Source organism: Mesoplodon densirostris, chromosome 4 (genome assembly GCF_025265405.1).
Source record: "Mesoplodon densirostris isolate mMesDen1 chromosome 4, mMesDen1 primary haplotype, whole genome shotgun sequence".
NCBI classification, from domain to species: Eukaryota; Metazoa; Chordata; class Mammalia; order Artiodactyla; family Ziphiidae; genus Mesoplodon; species Mesoplodon densirostris.
This window is the reverse complement of record NC_082664.1, coordinates 137788579-137806450: the sequence shown is the minus strand read 5'-3', so window position 1 is coordinate 137806450 and position 17872 is coordinate 137788579. Positions and strand designations below refer to the sequence as shown.

Sequence of the window (17872 nt, the reverse complement as noted above, 5' to 3'; positions counted from 1 at the left end):
TTAAAGTCTGTATTTGAAGAGACAGGAAGCTGGTACGACATTTAATACCCTTGCACCAGCTAATAAGTTTCTTTTAAGGCATTTGTTTTGTAGACTGAATGATGCTTCTGTTTGCATGTTCTACCAAAAAGTGGTTTATTAATTTAGTCAATTTCCAAATTAAAATTTAATGATGTTTCCTGATAGTCATGATTTTTTCTCTTACCTTGTCTTAAATTTTCCACCAAGAAACAGGACAACATTCCAACCAAGGTCAATAAAAATCAGTCAAAATACTTGTCAGTAATATAAGACAATTTGAGGAATACTGATTGTGAGACTCTAGTTATGAATTTCAATCTTCTCTGAACTCTACCATCAAAGAATCTGTGTTCTATGTCTTTTATTAGTGTGAAGTGAGATTTAAATCAAATGCAATGCCACAAAAATGTACCTGAAAGTATAAACTTCTTAACTTTAACAAATACAGACCTGGTATCATAGATGTGCTTGATGTAACTTCTTAAAAACGATGTTTGGACATGCCCACTTTTAACATTATTTAGACTTGCTTGCTATTTTCCTTAGAATACTAAGCTTTTCCATTTCCCACTCCATATATGTTTGCTTATAATTGTTCTTAGTTTTTTTGCCAGTTATGCTCTTGGTTCACGTGGTATTGCTGTACCAGAACTCTTACAAACACAATGGAAACTATTCTCACTATAATTGCTCTTTTCTACTATCCTTTGGAAGGTTCAAAGTTTATGAACAGGTGAGTAACAGTACTGTTATAATTATGTACAAAACTCTAAAGCATGCTTTTGAAAAATCTTAAATTATCAATATATTGCAATGTCCAGTGGACCCCCTAATGTTCATAAAGGCTATTAGAACCACAAATTCACAGTTGATGTATTTATTATAGCAGGAAAGAGATATACTCAAACCAGATAATTAAGGAGAGTTTAATAAAAGAACTGTTTACAAAGGTGTAAGTAATGTTTGGAAAAGCTAATAAGGGGATACTGTAGTACCCAAGGGCTAGTCACAACAGGAATTTTCAATTACCCTTTGGTCCCAAGGAGCAAGGAGAGGAAAGTCACTGAAATCCATAGAGCTGTAACTTTGAGAGGACCCCAACAGGAGAGGGGCACAGCCAGCCTTTAACCATAGCAAGGAAAAAGCAGGGTGAATAAAATACCCTGACTCTTCTGCCCTGCTGTTAACCAATACTAATGAGAAGCCAAAAAGCAAGATAGCCCATTGATATAGTGCATAAAGGTCAGCCTCCCTGCACATTGAGCAGGTGAAGAGTAGAGAGCAGATCTGGATGGGCAAATAGAAAACATATGGACCTGGTTTGGGTTTATATAAATTGGTATAAAATACCAAGCAAAGGGAACATGAGAAAAGGCACAGAGCTATAAAAGGGCTTCATTGTATTCTGGGCAGGTTGTCCAGAGGAGCTAATGTGTGGTAGGATGTGTGGGAGAAGAGAAGAATGAGGGATGAGGCTAGAATGGAACTTTGCCTTTCTCCAGAATTTGGATTTCATAGGTAGCAGGTTACCACTGGTGGCTTTCGAGAAGCATGACATAATCTGATTTAGAAATAATTCTCTCGTAGTAGCAGTATTTAGGATATACCAAAAGGGAGTACGCCAGAAAATTTGGGAATCTAGTTAAGAAAATTTGGGAATCTAGTATCCATTCTCCCTTATATGTAAGGTTTTTGGGAGGATCAAATCAAATAAGATCATTTCTGCATTAGACTCTCGACTGCAAGAATAGGTATTCACTTAAGTTACCTATAGATGAGGATATCTAAACATTGACTTCTATCAAATGAGAATAATACAACAGCTCTCAAGAATTAAATGAGACTCTATGGACAGTATATAGTGTATAGCACATGGCCTATTACAAAATAAGTGTTCAGTAAGTACTGATGATTGACAATGATATTAAGTAATATTTCTGGGAAATTAAAAAAAAAAGACTATGAAAAGATTCCAAACAAGTGACACAACTGTGAAAAGATCCTAGAATAGTGAGAGGACTTGATGTAAAATGATGGCAATGAGAATGGGGAGGAAACACAGTGGATGTGTGGGATGAAAAATTTCTATTTAAGGTGACTCCAAATTTTAAGACTGAGAAACTGAGTGATACTATTAACTTAAACATTAGACAATAAACAGGTTTGAGAGAAAGGTGTGGAGCTTATTTCATAGTTTGATTTTGAATGCCAGTAAGAAATTTATGTAGACATAATTCAGAAAGGAGTAAGAAATGCAAGTCTGAAAATTTGCAGTGAGGTTAGGTAGGCCTAGATGTATCTGGGCATCCCCTAGGTAGTTTCACTGTGGCAGAATTTGCAATTAGGCTGTCTGCAAGTCAGACCAAGCCACAAATGTTTTATTTCACCTACACAGTGTTTGTTTTTTAACTACTTGGCAAACTTTTTACATTGGGAGATCTTACCTAAAATGTGGATTTCTAGTTTCTCTTGAAAAAAAATGTAAGGCCTGTTAACATTTTGGGCCAGGATTCTTTCATGATGATATCAGAGCCCCCATGCAGCCAATATCACACATTTTTTATTACTTATCTGGTCTCTGTAAGCATTTGAACTTGAAATCCCTGCTCTTACATCTTCACCAACATTGGAAATTTCTTTATAGTTACTTATTAGTTAATAGATATGTAATGGTACCATAAAGTTGTTTTATTTTGCCACTGTCTGTAGTCCTCACGATTAAATTATCAGGTGCTCGCCTTCAACCCTTTATTGAGAGAAGTCCTAATAGTAAAAACCCACATTTCTATCCATGATCATATAGGTTTTTATAAGTAAGATTTAAAAAAAAAATCAGGTGTATATACACATCTTTCAGTTGGACAAAATTACCAGCTTACATTCAAAACAAAACCACACGTGCCCAGAAGCCCATCATTGCCTAAATAAACCCAATGTTTCTTTAAAGGAGCTTTTTTTTTTTTCCCATATAAAATGGGGACTGTCTTTTATCTCTTATGTCTTTAGGAGAGACTTGATCATTTTTCCACCAGGAAAGCAACTGGCAGAGTTGTATGGTTAAAAGTTGGTATACCTTTCAGTAAACAAGATAAACACTAGGACACAGAATAACTTCTTACTTGAAAATACTAGAATATTAAAGCTGGAAAAGACCTTACATATTACCTCTCTTTATGGATGAGAAAAATTAAGAACCAGAAGTTTAAGTAATTTCCCCAAGTCCCCAAGTTCACATAGCTATTTATACCAAAAGGAAAATGCTCTCATTGTTTTAAAAAAAATGTTATACCACAGCATAAATAGATAACTTCTGAACTCATTTCCTAGTTGTCTTGACAATACCTTTTCCTTGCTTATAGTGTCAAGTACTCATCCCTGGTGGCACTTGCCTTTATAATTCGTCCCACAGCTGTTATTCTGTGGATACCTTTGCTGTTCAGACATTTCTGGCAAGAACAGAGAAAGCTTGATCTTATTCTACATCAGTTTTTACCTGTAGGGTAAGTATGGCTACAATCCATCTATTAATTTTAATAACCTATAAATTATAAATTATGAACAAGATTTTACATCTTTTAGTCAGTTACATCTTCTAACATCAATGAGAATTGTCAGACCAAGGAAACATAGTATTTCGTTTTACATGTTATATTTTTATTTGTGATTCTAAAGTATTTTAATTTGCTTAAATGCGGATCTTGGCAATTTTTCTAAATTAGAACTTTCCTATGCTTTATTTCTTAAATATTTTTCAAATACATTTGAGAGATACTTGATTCCTTCACATTTGTATGGGGCTTTATAATATATGTGTTCACATATTACCTGATTTTCACAATTCTTGGATCTAGGCAATGTAGGTATTTTTACTTCGTGATACAGAAAATGGAGGGCTTGGTGAAATTAAAAATGAATTAGCCAGTGTCACTGGGTTGATTGCTCTGATGGAAATGGGATTGAGACCCAGGTCCTCTTAACTACATTTTGAGCTCCTAGGATCAGAATTATCCCAGGTATCTAGTGGAATATCCAAAATAATTATTTATTGAAGGGATGAATGCATTTTGACTCTTAAAACAGTGATCTTCTTAATGTACTAGTACTCACTCTGTACAGGTTAGTTTTGGTAGCGATTAAAAAGGACAGAATCATCCGGAGGCGAAGTTGCCAGTGTTGTCATTTCTCAGATTTATTAGCATTGTTTTGGAAGTAATGCATTCATTCAGCAAATATTCATTTAACCCTAGTATGTGCTAGGTGTCGTTCCAGATGCTGGAGATACAGCAATTTAACAAAATAAAGTCCGTTTCTTCATGAAGTATACATTCTAGTGGGGGGGAGGACAGCTAAAAACATATGATTAACATGTTTCTCAAATGACAGTAAGTGCTATAGGGAAAAATCATGAGAGCCTACAGATGAAATTACTGCCCCAGTCAATATCCTGACAAGTTATGAGACCCTGAGTCAGAGACACCCAGTTAAGCTGCGCCTGGATTCTTGACCCACAGAAACTGAGATAATAAATGTTCATAATTTTTGGTTGCCACATTTTGGGGTAATTTGTCATGCAGCAATAGGTAATACAGAGTTTTGTTACTTTTAAAAAGTTTATTTAAATACAGCTTCTCTCAATGAAAGATCTTTCAAAACGATATTCAGTTGGTAAAACTTTTAAAGCATTTTTAAACTGGCTTTTGACGCAGGGCACTTTGCAAAGCCATATGCTACTGTTGGATTTTCAGCAAGTTCAGAATGTTAATCACCTGTTTATTTTGTTTTTCAGATTTGTCACTTTGAGTTTCTCTCTGATAATTGATCGTATTTTTTTTGGTCAAGTAAGTAAAAATATGCTTTTTTTTATTTTAAAAAAATATTTTAATGTAATCATTCATTACACTAAAAACTCAACCTTTTTAATCCATGAATATTTGGGAGCATAAGCAAATCATTTTTTTAATGATATGGGATATATTAGAAAAAAACTACTAACATATGCCTTTGGTTCACTTTGCTGTGCTTTCTGTATAACAGAATTATATATTCCTAATTGAAGTTCAAGAATCCATTTTCAGGCATTTTTGTCAGGTTTGTAACAATAAAGGTTAATTTTTAAATGATTTTAATTGACCTCAATTATTCAGAATTTAAATTAACCAGAATATTCTTTAAGCATCTGATTTGGCATTTTAATCTTTATGACTATTGGCAATGCCTTTGGTTGTTTTTAAGTTCCCTGTTTTTAAGTCACTTATGGGTTCTGGAATCAGATGCCACTGTCTGAGGCCTAGTGCCCTCATTATTAGCTGTAAGACCTTGGACAAGTTGTATATCTTTCTTGCCAGTTTCCTTATCTGGAAATAATTGTGATACGTGTCTCTTACGGTTGGAAGATTAAATGAAATAATACATGCAAAACGCTTAAAACACTGCATGGCACAGTGAGCCCTTAATGTTAGCTGCTGCTGTTATTACCTACTTTATGCTATAATTCAAACTGCAGTGTTTTCAAAGCTTTATCTTAATAGGTAATGTCTTATGCCATAAGGGAGAACAGTAAAAATTTTAATATGGGTACCAAACACATAGACTCATAAAAATTATTTTTAAGGATTCTCTTTATGTCCAGTTGTATGTAAAACTTAACACTGTCATAACATTTATTCATACTTTCTTAAATCTCAAGAACCTAGTGTTTCACAAATTAACAAAAAACACATTAATACTTAGAACATAAAAAATTAATAAAGAATGATTTCATTGTTATTACAAATGACAATGAAAACACAACTACACAAAATCTATGGGATGCAACAGAAGCAGTTCTTAGATGGAAGTTCACCGTGATACAGCCCTTCCTCAAAAAACAAGAAAAATCTCAAATAAACAACTTAACCTTACCACTTAAAGGAATCAGAAAAAGAAGAACAAACAAAACCTAAAGTCAGCAGAAGGAAGGAAATAATAAAGATTAGAGAGAAAATAAATAAAATAGAGATTTAAAAAAATAGAAAAAATCAATAAAACCAAGAGCTGGTTCTTTGAAAGGGTAAACAAGATTGACAAACCTCTGGCCAGGCTTCACACCAAGAAGAAAAGAGAGAGAACCCAAATAAACAGAATAAGAAATCAAAGGGGAGACATAACGACCGATACCACAGAAATACAAAAAACTATAATGGAATACTATGAACAATTATATGCCAACAAAATTCGACAACCTAGAAGAAATGAACAAATTTCTAGAAACATTCAGCCCACCAAAATTGAATCAAGAAGAAACAGACCTACTGTATAGCACAGGGAACTCTACTCAGTGCTCACTCTGTGGTGACCTAAATGGGAAGGAAATCCAAAAAAGAGGATATATGTATATGTATAGCTGATTCACTTTGTTGTACAGTAGAAACTAACACAACGTTGTAAAGCAACTATACTCCAATAAAAATTTAAAAAAAGAAAGAAATAATCTGGACAGACCAATCACTAGAGGTGAAACAATCTGTAATTTTAAAACTTTCTACAAACAAAAGTCCAGGACCAGATGGCTTCACAGGCAAATTCTACCAAATGTACAAAGAAGAGCTTATACTGATCCTTCTCAAACTCTTCCAAAAAATTGAAGAAGAGGGAACACTCCCAAAGATAGTCTATGAAGACATCATCACCCTGATACCAAAACCAAAGACACCACCAAAAAAAGAAAATTACAGGGCAATATTTTTGATGAATATAGATGTAAAAATTCTCAACAAAATATTAGCAAACCAAATCCAACAACACATAAAAAAGATCATACCACAACCAAGTGGGATTCATCCCAAGTTCACAAGGATGGTTCAACATATGCAAATCAATGTGATACACCACATAAACAAAAGACAGAAACCACGTGATCATCCCAATAGATGCAGAAAAAGCATTTGACAAAATTCAACATCCACTGATGATAAAAAAACTCTTACCGAAGTGGTATAGAGGGAACATATCTCAACATAATAAAAGCTATTTATGACAAACCCACAGCCAATATAATACTCAATGGTGAAAAGCTAAAAGCCTTCCCGCTAAAATCTGGAACAAGACAAGGATGCCCACTCTCACCTTTTCTATTCAACACAGTACTGCAAGTCCTACCCAGAGCAATCAGACAAGAAAAAGAAATAAAAGGTATCCAAATTGAAGGGAAGAAGTATAATTGTCATTATATGCAGATGACATGATACTCTATATGGAAAACCCTAAAAACTCCACACAAAAACTACTAGAACTGATCAATGAATTCAGCAGGTAGCAGGATACAAGATTAACATACAGAAATCAGTTGCATTTCTTTATACTAACAATGAAATATCAGAAAGGGAATGTCAAAAAACAGTATCTGGGACTTCCCTGGTGGCGCAGTGGTTAAGAATCTGCCTGCCTATGCAGGGGAGATGGGTTCAAGCCCTGCTCTGGGAAGATCCCACATTCCGTGGAGCAACTAAGCCCATGCACCACAACTACTGAGCCTGCGCTCTAAAGCCCATGAGCCACAACTACTGAGCCCGCGTGCCTAGAGCCTGTGCTCCGCAACAAGAGAAGCCACCACAATGAGAAGCACCACAATGAAGAGTAGCCACTGCTCACTGCAAATAGAGAAAGCCCACATGCAGCAACAAAGACCCAAAACAGCCAAAATAAATTAAAAAAAAAAACTTTCAAAATTGCACCCCCCCCAAAATAAAACACTTAGGAATAAACCTGACCAAGGAGGTGAAAGAATTATACACTGAGAACTATAAAACATTAATGAAGGAAACCGAAGACGATTCAAAGAAACGGAAAGATATGCTATGCTCTTGGATTGGAAGAATTAATATTGTTAAAATGGCCATACTACCCAAAGCAGTCTACAGATTTAATGATCCCTATCAAATTACCCACATTTTTCACAGAACTAGAACAAATAACCCTAAAATTTATATGGAACCATAAAAGACCCCAAATTGCCAAAGCAATCCTTAAGAAAAAGAACAAAGCAGGAGACATAACCCTCCCAGACTTCAGACAATACTACAAAGCTACAGTAATCAAAACAGTGTGGTATTGGCACAAATACAGATATATGGATCAATGGACCAGAACAGAGAGCCCAAAAATAAACCCACACACCTACAGTCAATTAATCTTTGACAAAGGAGGCAAGAATATACAATGGGAAAAAGACAGGCTCTTCAGCAAATCAATGAATTTAGAACATACCCTCACATTATGCACAAAAATAAGCTCAAAATGGCTTAAAGACTTAAATATAAGACATGACACCATAAAAATCCTAGAAGAGAACATAGGCAAAGCATTCTCTGACATAAATCATACCAATGTTTTCTTAAGTCAGCCTCCCAAGGCAACAGAAATAAAAGCAAAAATAAACAAATGGGACCTAATCAAACTTAAAAGCTTCTGCACAGCAAAGAAACCATAAACAAAATGAAGACAACCTACAGAATGGGAAAAATATTTACAAACAATGAGACTGACAAGGGCTTAATTTCCAAAATATACAAACAGCTCATACAACTCAACAACAAAAAAACACACAACCCAATTGAAATATGGGCAGAAGACCTAAATAGACATTTCTCTAAAGTAGCCATGGCCAACAGGCACATGAAAGGATGCTCAACATCGCTAATTATTAGAGAAATGCAAATCAAAACTTCAGTGAGGTATCACCTCACACCAGTCAGAATGGCCATCATCAGAAAGTCTACAAACAATACATTCTGGAGAGGGTGTGGAGAAAAGGGAACCCTCCTACGCTGTTGGTGGGAATGTAAGTTGGTACAGCCACTGAGAAAAACAGTATGGAGTTTCCTCAGAAAACTGAAAATAGAATTACCATATGATCCAGCAGTCCCACTCCTGGGCATATATCCAGACAAAACTCTAATCCAAAAAGATACAGGCACCCTTATGTTCACAGCAGTACTATTCACAATAGCCAAGACATGGAAACAACCTAAATGTCCACTACAGATAAATGGATAAAGAAGACGTGGTATGTATATATGTGTGTGTGTACACACACACACACACACACACAAATGGAATACTACTCAGCCATAAAAAGGAACGAAATAATGCCATTTGCAGCAACATGGATGGAACTAGAGATTATCATACTAAGTGAAGTAAGTTAGGAAGAGAAAGACAAATACCATATGATATTACTTATATGTAGAATCTAAAGTATGGCACAAATGAGCTTATCTACAAAACAGAAACAGACTCACAGACATATAGAACAGACTTGTAGTTGCCAATAGGGAGGGAAGGATTGGGAGTTTGGGATTAGCAGATGCAAACTATTATACAGATAATAGATAAACAACAAGGTTCTATTGTATAGCACAGGGAACTATATTCAGTATCCTATGATAAATCATAATGGAAAATATATAAAGAAGAATGAGTTTGGGCTTCCCTGGTGGCGCAGTGGTTAAGAATCCGCCTGCCAATGCAGGGGACACGGGTTCGAGCCGTGGGCCAGGAAGATCCCACATGCCGTGGAGCAACTAAGCCTGGGCTCCACAACTACTGAGCCAGCATGCCACAACTACTGAAGCCCATGTGCCTAGAGCCCATGCTCCGCAATGAGAAGGCACTGCAGTGAGAAGCCCATGCAGTGCAACGTCGAGTAGCAATGAAGACCCAACGCAGCCAAAAATAATAAGTACATTTTTAAAAAAAAGAATGAGTTCATATTCAAAATTATTAATGTAAACTACGGTCTGTTGTTTAGACTTCATTCTGATTTAATTTCATGATTCAGCCAAATTCCCTAATGCCAAAGATTCATACTTGGCACTAACACATTTCTATTTCTTTTTCCTTCAATGATGCCAGTGGACTCTGGTTCAATATAATTTTTTGAAATTTAACGTGATGCAGAATGTGGGATCATTTTATGGTTCTCATCCATGGCACTGGTACTTCAGTCAAGGATTTCCAGCTGTCCTGGGTACTCACTTACCCTTCTTTATTCATGGCTGCCTTCTAGCCCCAAAGAGGTATAGGATATTTTTGGTGACTGTGCTGTGGACACTGCTAGTTTATAGGTAAGATTTTATTTATTCAAATAGTTCACTTTTTAAATGTTACCAAGAAGTTAACTAAATTATTTAAAAGGTAAACTGTTTTATCTTTTGGAGTTGCATTAATTCCTATGATTTGTTAGTGGGGATTATTTAGCAAATGGAAAATGTAATAATTATGCTGGTACTCAAGACAGACTGAATACTTCTGATACAGTCTGCCTAAAATGGATACATTCAATTTTTAAAGAGGTTGAACAAATTGTATTTGCTTTTAAAGAACAGAAACTGCCAAAACTTTAAGTATTGAAGGACCAGAGAAATATTTTGAAAATGTATGCACCTTTATTTGAAATTTGAGTAAAATAACTTACTTGGATTGGTAATAGAAATCTTTTAGAATGCAATTGTACTTTAGAATATCGCATTGACATCAAATGTTAGGATTACTTTTACATCATCATCACCTTATAACTGAAGAAGAATGAGACTGATTCCTAAAGCATGAAATTCAGTCTCAGTAATTACAAAAACAGATCATGTTAATTATATTCCTTTTAAATACATTAACTTCTCAAACCATCATTTAATATAAGAAACTAATATTTTCTTTGAATATCTTTTTTTACTATAGCATGTTGAGCCACAAAGAATTCAGGTTTATCTATCCAGTTTTACCATTTTGTATGGTGTTCTGTGGTAAGTATTTTTGTATAATAGAGAAAAAAATCAATTATAAAGAAACAGTTAAAAGACAATCAATGCTTATTAAACTCTAAAATATTATTTATTTTCTACTAGGCTAAATAAGAATTGCTCCTTAATTGCAAATTGAGTATATTACTGCAGCATTCTCTTTTTGCAGCCTAAATATCCTTTTTCCTGTGTCCTGTAAAGTGAGATAAAAACATAAGGATCCAGTATCCATAACACCTTTTGGTGGTGGTGTTTATGGCTGTCAGAAATCTTTCGCTAAAAAGTAATACAACATGTCTATTTTAGAATAGCTAATTTAAGTTTATAGTTAAACTACAAAGTTCTACATTCCACAAATGAAAAATGTATATTGAAACTAATTTTTAATGCTTTACACACATCTATCCCTTCAAGACTCACTCTAATGCGTATGCAATTTTTAAAGTGATTCACACCTCTGACTTAATTTTTAATCTTTTCTCCATTTTTCCACTAGGTCTTTTTCAGTAAGTTTTTTACATATGGCTTCTAAAAAGTCTTATATTACTCGGCTCTGGAAAATATGAATTTTTTCATTGGTTGGTTTGGAAAATTTATGAATTGAAACTTTATTAACTTCAAGTTTAATTCAGAATGACTGTTGGCTTCCTTCAAATATTAATCACTAAAAAAAAATCACTGGACTAAGGAGGGAAGAAATGAGTAATCAACTGGGCCTGAAGGCTCAGAAAAACTAAGAAGTTAATGGTACCAAACTTTTTACTTAAAAAAAAAAAAAAAAAAAAAACTCCAAACAACCCATTGAGTTAAGCAGCCTTCTTTGACCAAGTATAAGTGACCTCCTACAGATCTCAGATGTAATCTCTTCAATTTAGACACAAACATACACATCTATGTATTTGAAACATCTAAAGTCCTGAAACCAAAGTTAGTGTCCTATTTATAGTCTTACTTCATATACAAATGCAGGCACAAATAAAAATATAAGCATCTAAGAGATACTTGGCAAGTTTTAAGAATAGTGGGACCATTTAGCAGAGCAAATCTGTTCACAAATCACTATTCAGATTTAAACTTTTTTTTTTTTTACAATAACTTGAGTTAGAGTTATAATTGTTTGCTTTTCACCCAGGTGAGCATTGCCAGACTACTAGAGGACAAATATTTCTGTGCACATGTTTGGTTTGGTTAATTTAGGAACTTGGTTTCATTCCATTTTTAAAATCTGGTTTTTCCAGCATTCCACTTCTCTGCTCTGTGTCTTTACAGAGTGTTTTAAAGACTGAGTTGTCTGAATTCTCATTCCCATTCCAAAAGAGTAAGTCTTTAAGTGGCAGGATCTTGGGTTGGGTTTCTGCTTAATCTGTTTTTACTACAGTGGCCAGTGCAGACTTGCTGGTCTCTGATTAGGCCACTTTGTTTTTCCATGTGCTAATCTTTTTAGCAAAACTGCACATGCACTGTTTCAAAAGTCAGATAAGGATTTTTAAAGAACAGTGGTTCCCCTGCCCTCCCTCCCATTACCATACTCAGAGGCAATCACTTACACTCTTTTAGGTGGTTATTTTGTTATTTGTCTCCCTCTCTAAATAAAATGCTAATAATGCTCTTAAAGGTTACTGTTTTTGGCATTATCTACTGACTTCTCACTATGGAAAATGAAAATATAGATTTCCTTAGCAAAGTGGGTTTTTTTGTTTTGCCACATACAAGAATTACTTTTACAAATTAAAAAAGAAAAATTGTTTAGCATCTCCAAATTGTTCAACACTATAGTGATAGAAAAAAATAAATAAAACATAAATCTTTCTCTTCCAGAAAGAGATCCATGCCACCACTCATAAACTGACCACTGAAAATCTCCCAGGAGCTTAGTGATGTATTTTTCTAAGAGGATATTCTGTTATACTTCCTCCAGAATTACTGAGACTTGTATGTACACAATCCATTGCTAGTGCTTGGGAGATTAAAGTGATAGGTAAATGGAATAAATACAAGCCCTATTTATTTAGAAACTATGTACCAGGACAGGCAATGGACATACATTTTTTTCTAATACTTGAAAAAGGTACTGTTAGGGAAGACAGGAAACTAATTCCAGAGCTAGAATTCAAATCTGTTTGTTAGACTCCCTAGCCATAATCTTTCCGCTATACCTCAATTCCTCTTTCTAGAAAAAGGTCAAGACATGGATGATAATGGATAATGACAGTGAATGGTCAGAGAAATTACAAAGATGACGTATTGCTGATTTCTTGTTTGTCCATGACAGTATTACAGCTTGTACTACATACACTTCCAAGAAAGATTACAAATATATTTGCAATTAATATTTGCTTAGCTATAAGAAAACAAAACATTACCAGTGTTACGATTCAATGTGTCTATCTTTATATAGGATACTCCCTAAACAACCTGAAATTGTGGAAGAAACCAGCTCTAAGTTTCCTGTTTTTATCAAATATGTTCTTTGCCCTCTATACTGGTTTAGTTCATCAACGAGGTACTCTCGATGTCATGACTAATATTCAAGAACTCTGTTACAACAATACAAATATATCTTCAGCTTCAGTACTTATGATGATGCCTTGTCACTCTACTCCTTATTATAGGTAATAAAATTTGTTCACTATATGCTATTATTATGAAAACTACTTTAAAATTCCTTTTGGATTCCTGGATTTAAATTAACTGATCAAATGACTGTGAGAAATTTGAAACTGCTATTTATGTCAATGAAAATCATACACAACTTTTAAATAAACTTTAATATTCTTTTTTCAAAACTTACATTTAAATAATCTGATCAAAAGCCTATACGATATTTTATACTATTTAAAGGTAGTATAAAATATCATATAGGCTTATTTGATGGTACTCTTAGTAAAGAAATTCACTTATCATTGATCTGTACAAATCTTTGTGATACATCTTATTATTTACATAATTTTGAAATAATCTCAAAACACTGCATTCAAGTCCAGATTTACTGTTTGACTGTTGCCCTGGTCTTAAACCAGTTTTTTTTTTTTTTTTTTTTTTTGCGGTATGCGGGCCTCTCACTGTTGTGGCCTCCCCCGCTGCGGAGCACAGGCTCCGGACGCGCAGGCTCAGCGGCCATGGCTCACGGGCCCAGCCGCTCCGCGGCATATGGGATCCTCCCAGACCGGGGCACGAACCCGTATCCCCTGCATCGGCAGGCGGACTCTCAACCACTTGCGCCACCAGGGAGGCCCTAAACCAGTGTTTTTAATCTCTTTGGATATCAGCTGTCTTGCTTGTAAAAATCAGGGAATTCAATTAGATGACATCCTAATGCTTGGATTAAGTGTGTCTGGGAAATAACACTGAAACTGCCTGAATTATGCAGGACGTTTAAAAAGATATCATTGACCCTATGCTTGTATTTCAGGAAGCTGTATTATTTCACCAATTGCCCAATAAGGGTAAAAGGACAAAGCAAACAGCTTTCCTTTAGAAAATTCTTTACCTATCTGGCTTTTTAAACAATCTGAAGTTAATTTTCCATGTGCACTTTCAGTCAACTTAGTATCAAACTTGGTATCATTTTAAGGTAATTTAACACTTTTGGATTACTGTACTTAACTGAATCATTAATGCCAATCATTAATGTGCAATTTGGAAATGTCTACCAAAAGCCACAGGTTAGATGGATGTTAAGACCCCAAGTATCCCTTTAACTTGAGGATCCTATACTATATAAAAAAGACTAGAGCTGAGAGAGCGACATTCACTCTCCATCCATGCTCTCAGTAGTGTTAACACTGAAGAGAACAGGAATTCTAGAGGTACCAAGATGCTCTCCCATACATGGTTGTAGTGGTTGATATCTTAGCCTTTGTATAGTTCACCTAGTTCTTGTCTTACATTTTTTCAACTTGCACAATGGAGCACAAAAAAAAAAAAAAAAAAAAGTCTGATACCTACTTTGGAATATAAGGCTGGCAGCTTTTTCTCTGTTTCTGCTTTCCCCTTGAAGCAAGACCTTCATCTTCAAAATTGTGAAAGTCATGAAGTATTTGAAATAACTCTCCTTTCTTTCTTTCTTTCGGCTTTGTTGGGTCTTTGTTGCCGTGTGCGGGCTTTCTCTAGTTGTGACAAGCTGGCTTCTCATTGCGGTGGCTTCTCTTGTTGCGGAGTACAGGCTCTAGGCACATGGGCTTCAGCAGTGGCAGCACGCAGGCTCAGTAGTTGTGGCGCATGGGCTCTAGAGCGCAGGCCCAGTAATTGTGGAGCACGGGCTTAGTTGCTCCATGGCATGGGGGATCTTCCTGGACCATGGATCAAACCCATGTCCCCTGCATTGGCAGGTGGATTCTTAACCACTGAGCCACCAGCGAAGTCCCAGTCATGAAGTATTAAGGTCATGTGTAAATTTATTTATATTATTTTTTCTTTTTTTATAAATTTATTTATTTTTGGCTGTGTTGGGTCTTCGTTGCCACGTGCAGGCTTTCTCTAGTTGTGGAGAGCAGGGGCTACTCTCCGTTGCGGTGCGCGGGCTTCTCATTGTGGTGGCTTCGTCGTGGAGCACAGGCTCTAGGCATGCGGGTTTCAGTAGTCGTGGCACGTAGGCTCAGTAGTTGTGGCTCATGGGCTCTAGAGCGCAGGCTCAGTAGTTGTGGCGCACGGGCTTAGTTGCTCCGCGGTGTGTGGGATCTTCGTGGACCAGGGATCGAACCCGTGTCCCCTGCATTGGCAGGTGGATTCTTAACCACTGCACCACCAGGGAAGTCCCTATATTAATTTTCCTGAGGCAAAGTTGTAAGCATGGCTTTTTGCATGGCCCAAGTAACTGGCGTAAGTTGTTATGATTCATCAGTCCATCTTTTTTACATACACTCTAGTCTTTCTATGCCACAGTAAAACCATTACTTATTTGAATTTTGATCAGTGAACCCATGTTGCTCTCTATTACTAAATCTTACTTATATATTTAAGAAAAACAAAAAAAAATAGGAAAGACTTAACATGTAAGGATTCAGAGCAGAAAGAGGAAAAGAATCCTTTCTGGTTCATGACCAGTTTTCTACTTTGCCAGATACTACTCTCTTATTAACAAGCAACATACCCAGTCCCAAAGGCCCCATCCATCCCTGGCACAGCATACTAATGTTATAGACTATTGAGTCCCACAAGCTGCTGACCTACTTCCCGCCCTGAAATGGAGTTTTGCTCTTTAGTTTGGACTTGAAGTTACTGCACAGGTACACAGTGTGAGAATCATATTCTCCATTTTTGAGAAAACTGCATTAAAGGTGTGCCTCCTCACCTTAACTGGAACCTAGTTTAGATTCAGATTTCACATTTTGTTATGTGAGCGTATCTTAAGAGTAATTTGAAAACTTTCACGAAAAAAAATTTTTTTTTACTTCTTGTAACTATAATGGTAACTTTCTTTTTATAGCCATGTCCATCACCCACTTCCAATGAGATTTCTCCAATGTCCCCCAGACCTGACTGGAAAAGGTGATTATCTTGTTGAAGCAGATATATTTTATCTAAATCCCTTAAAGTGGTTGTACAGAGAGTTTCAAAATGATTCAACACTGCCTACTCACTTGATCATCTTCAGCATCTTGGAGGAGGTAAGGGGATGTAAAAAAAGGTATAACTCAGTGTTTTTATTTCACCTCAGGTTTAGCAAACACTCAGGTAAATAGACAACATCACATTTTTTATGGTCCCTTTCAACCCGTATTTTATAACTGGTCTTTTCCCTAGTCCAAATCAGCCCTAGTTCTATAACTACCAAGGAATATGTTACTTACCATGAGTTAATTATTTTATTAAGAAATTGCATTGTTTTATTAAGAAAAGGGTTTCAGAAGAACAAATAGGTCATTCTTAAATTCTTGAAACAGTACTCAGCAAAATGTAGCCTTTATTTACTTAAACATTTATTTACTTCTAGGAAATAAATCCTTTCCTAATTTCAAACAAGTATGAGAGAACTGCTGTTTTCTTCCACACTCACTTTCCGGAGCGTCGAACTGGAAGTCACATATACGTCTATGAACGGAAGTTAAAAAGGAAACTCAACCAAACATGAACATGAAATTCTGACTTTGTTTAGATCTTTCTCAGAGAAATAGACATTGCTGAGCAGAAATATCCAGATGCTGCTTAAATATGCTAGTAAATACTGGGTAAAATTCGTGGAACTAGCAGAAAACCACTATGAACTGCTTTACCAAATATCACTACTGAGGAAATATATGAAAAAATCACAAAATATAAAATCATATATTAATAATGCAATGCCAGATTTTAAATAAAGACCTTTAGTTTTCCTCATGGTGTACTTTTATTGTTTCTTCCACAATATTCAGATGTGCAAGAAATTTCACAAGAGAACAAGTCAGCAAGCTCATAAGGCAGCAAATTCTTCACAAGTCAACGGGCTCTTGAACCCACAAAAAAGACAAGTGTAAGATTATAAAATGTTAGAGATGAAATTCCATCACAATGTACTTTTTTCAAGCTCTACTGGAAATTTAACACAAAGATCAGTGTTAATTACACTTCGTGATGTATGATTTGAACTTGCTTTAAGCTCATACACTGAAAGGAAGTCTCATTTCATGCACAAAATCTGTTGCATGCCTGGCTTCCTTAAAAAATCTACAGTTGAACATTTCTAGTGCCAAAAAAAATTCAGCAAAGCTAAACTACAGGAAAATGCAAGTTAGTAAGCTTTTGCTTGATGCTTCTGAGTAATAATATAAAATCATCAAACTGATACTTAGAAATGATAAAAAGACATTTCGTTATCTTGATAATTTCACCTTAGTTTCAACACCAAACAGTATAGAAAGCATCCAAGTTTCTGTTACAGTTTTCTAATTTAACTTAATCGTGATGGTCAATATTTAGGATCAAAAGGTAATTGCCCCAATTCTATTTCAAGGTTTGCCATGTGTCTTCCATTAGTGCGACCATATTTATGCCATTTACCTTCCCTTTTATAAGGTTGTGGCTGAGGGTGCTTCTGCTCTTGTTTTCGATGCCTGGAGCTTTCAATATTTACCATACGTTGCTTTTTATCTGGTCGA

General features: G+C 35.5%; 2 protein-coding genes across 5 annotated transcripts in view; one reads left to right on the top strand and one right to left on the bottom strand.

Annotated features, from left to right (window-relative positions):
* The window catches only part of PIGB (phosphatidylinositol glycan anchor biosynthesis class B), a 25097-nt gene extending 7987 nt beyond the window's left edge, over positions 1–17110 (top strand). Inside the window, exons 5-12 of one of the 2 annotated variants that reach the window (XM_060097314.1) lie at positions 624–754; positions 3381–3521; positions 4808–4859; positions 9913–10124; positions 10735–10799; positions 13288–13408; positions 16225–16405; positions 16732–17110. In XM_060097314.1, the coding sequence (XP_059953297.1) occupies positions 624–754; positions 3381–3521; positions 4808–4859; positions 9913–10124; positions 10735–10799; positions 13288–13408; positions 16225–16405; positions 16732–16869 (1041 nt within the window). In that variant the 3' untranslated portion in view covers positions 16870–17110. Of the gene's footprint in view, positions 1–623; positions 755–3380; positions 3522–4807; positions 4860–9912; positions 10125–10734; positions 10800–13194; positions 13409–16224; positions 16406–16731 lie in introns of both variants that reach the window. The other variant, XM_060097313.1, reaches the window with a different exon arrangement.
* The window catches only part of CCPG1 (cell cycle progression 1), a 39502-nt gene continuing 38016 nt past the window's right edge, over positions 16387–17872 (bottom strand). For 2 of the 3 annotated variants that reach the window (XM_060097310.1, XM_060097311.1), the window contains exon 10: positions 16387–17872. In XM_060097310.1, the coding sequence (XP_059953293.1) occupies positions 17683–17872 (190 nt within the window). In that variant the 3' untranslated portion in view covers positions 16387–17682. The other variant, XM_060097312.1, reaches the window with a different exon arrangement.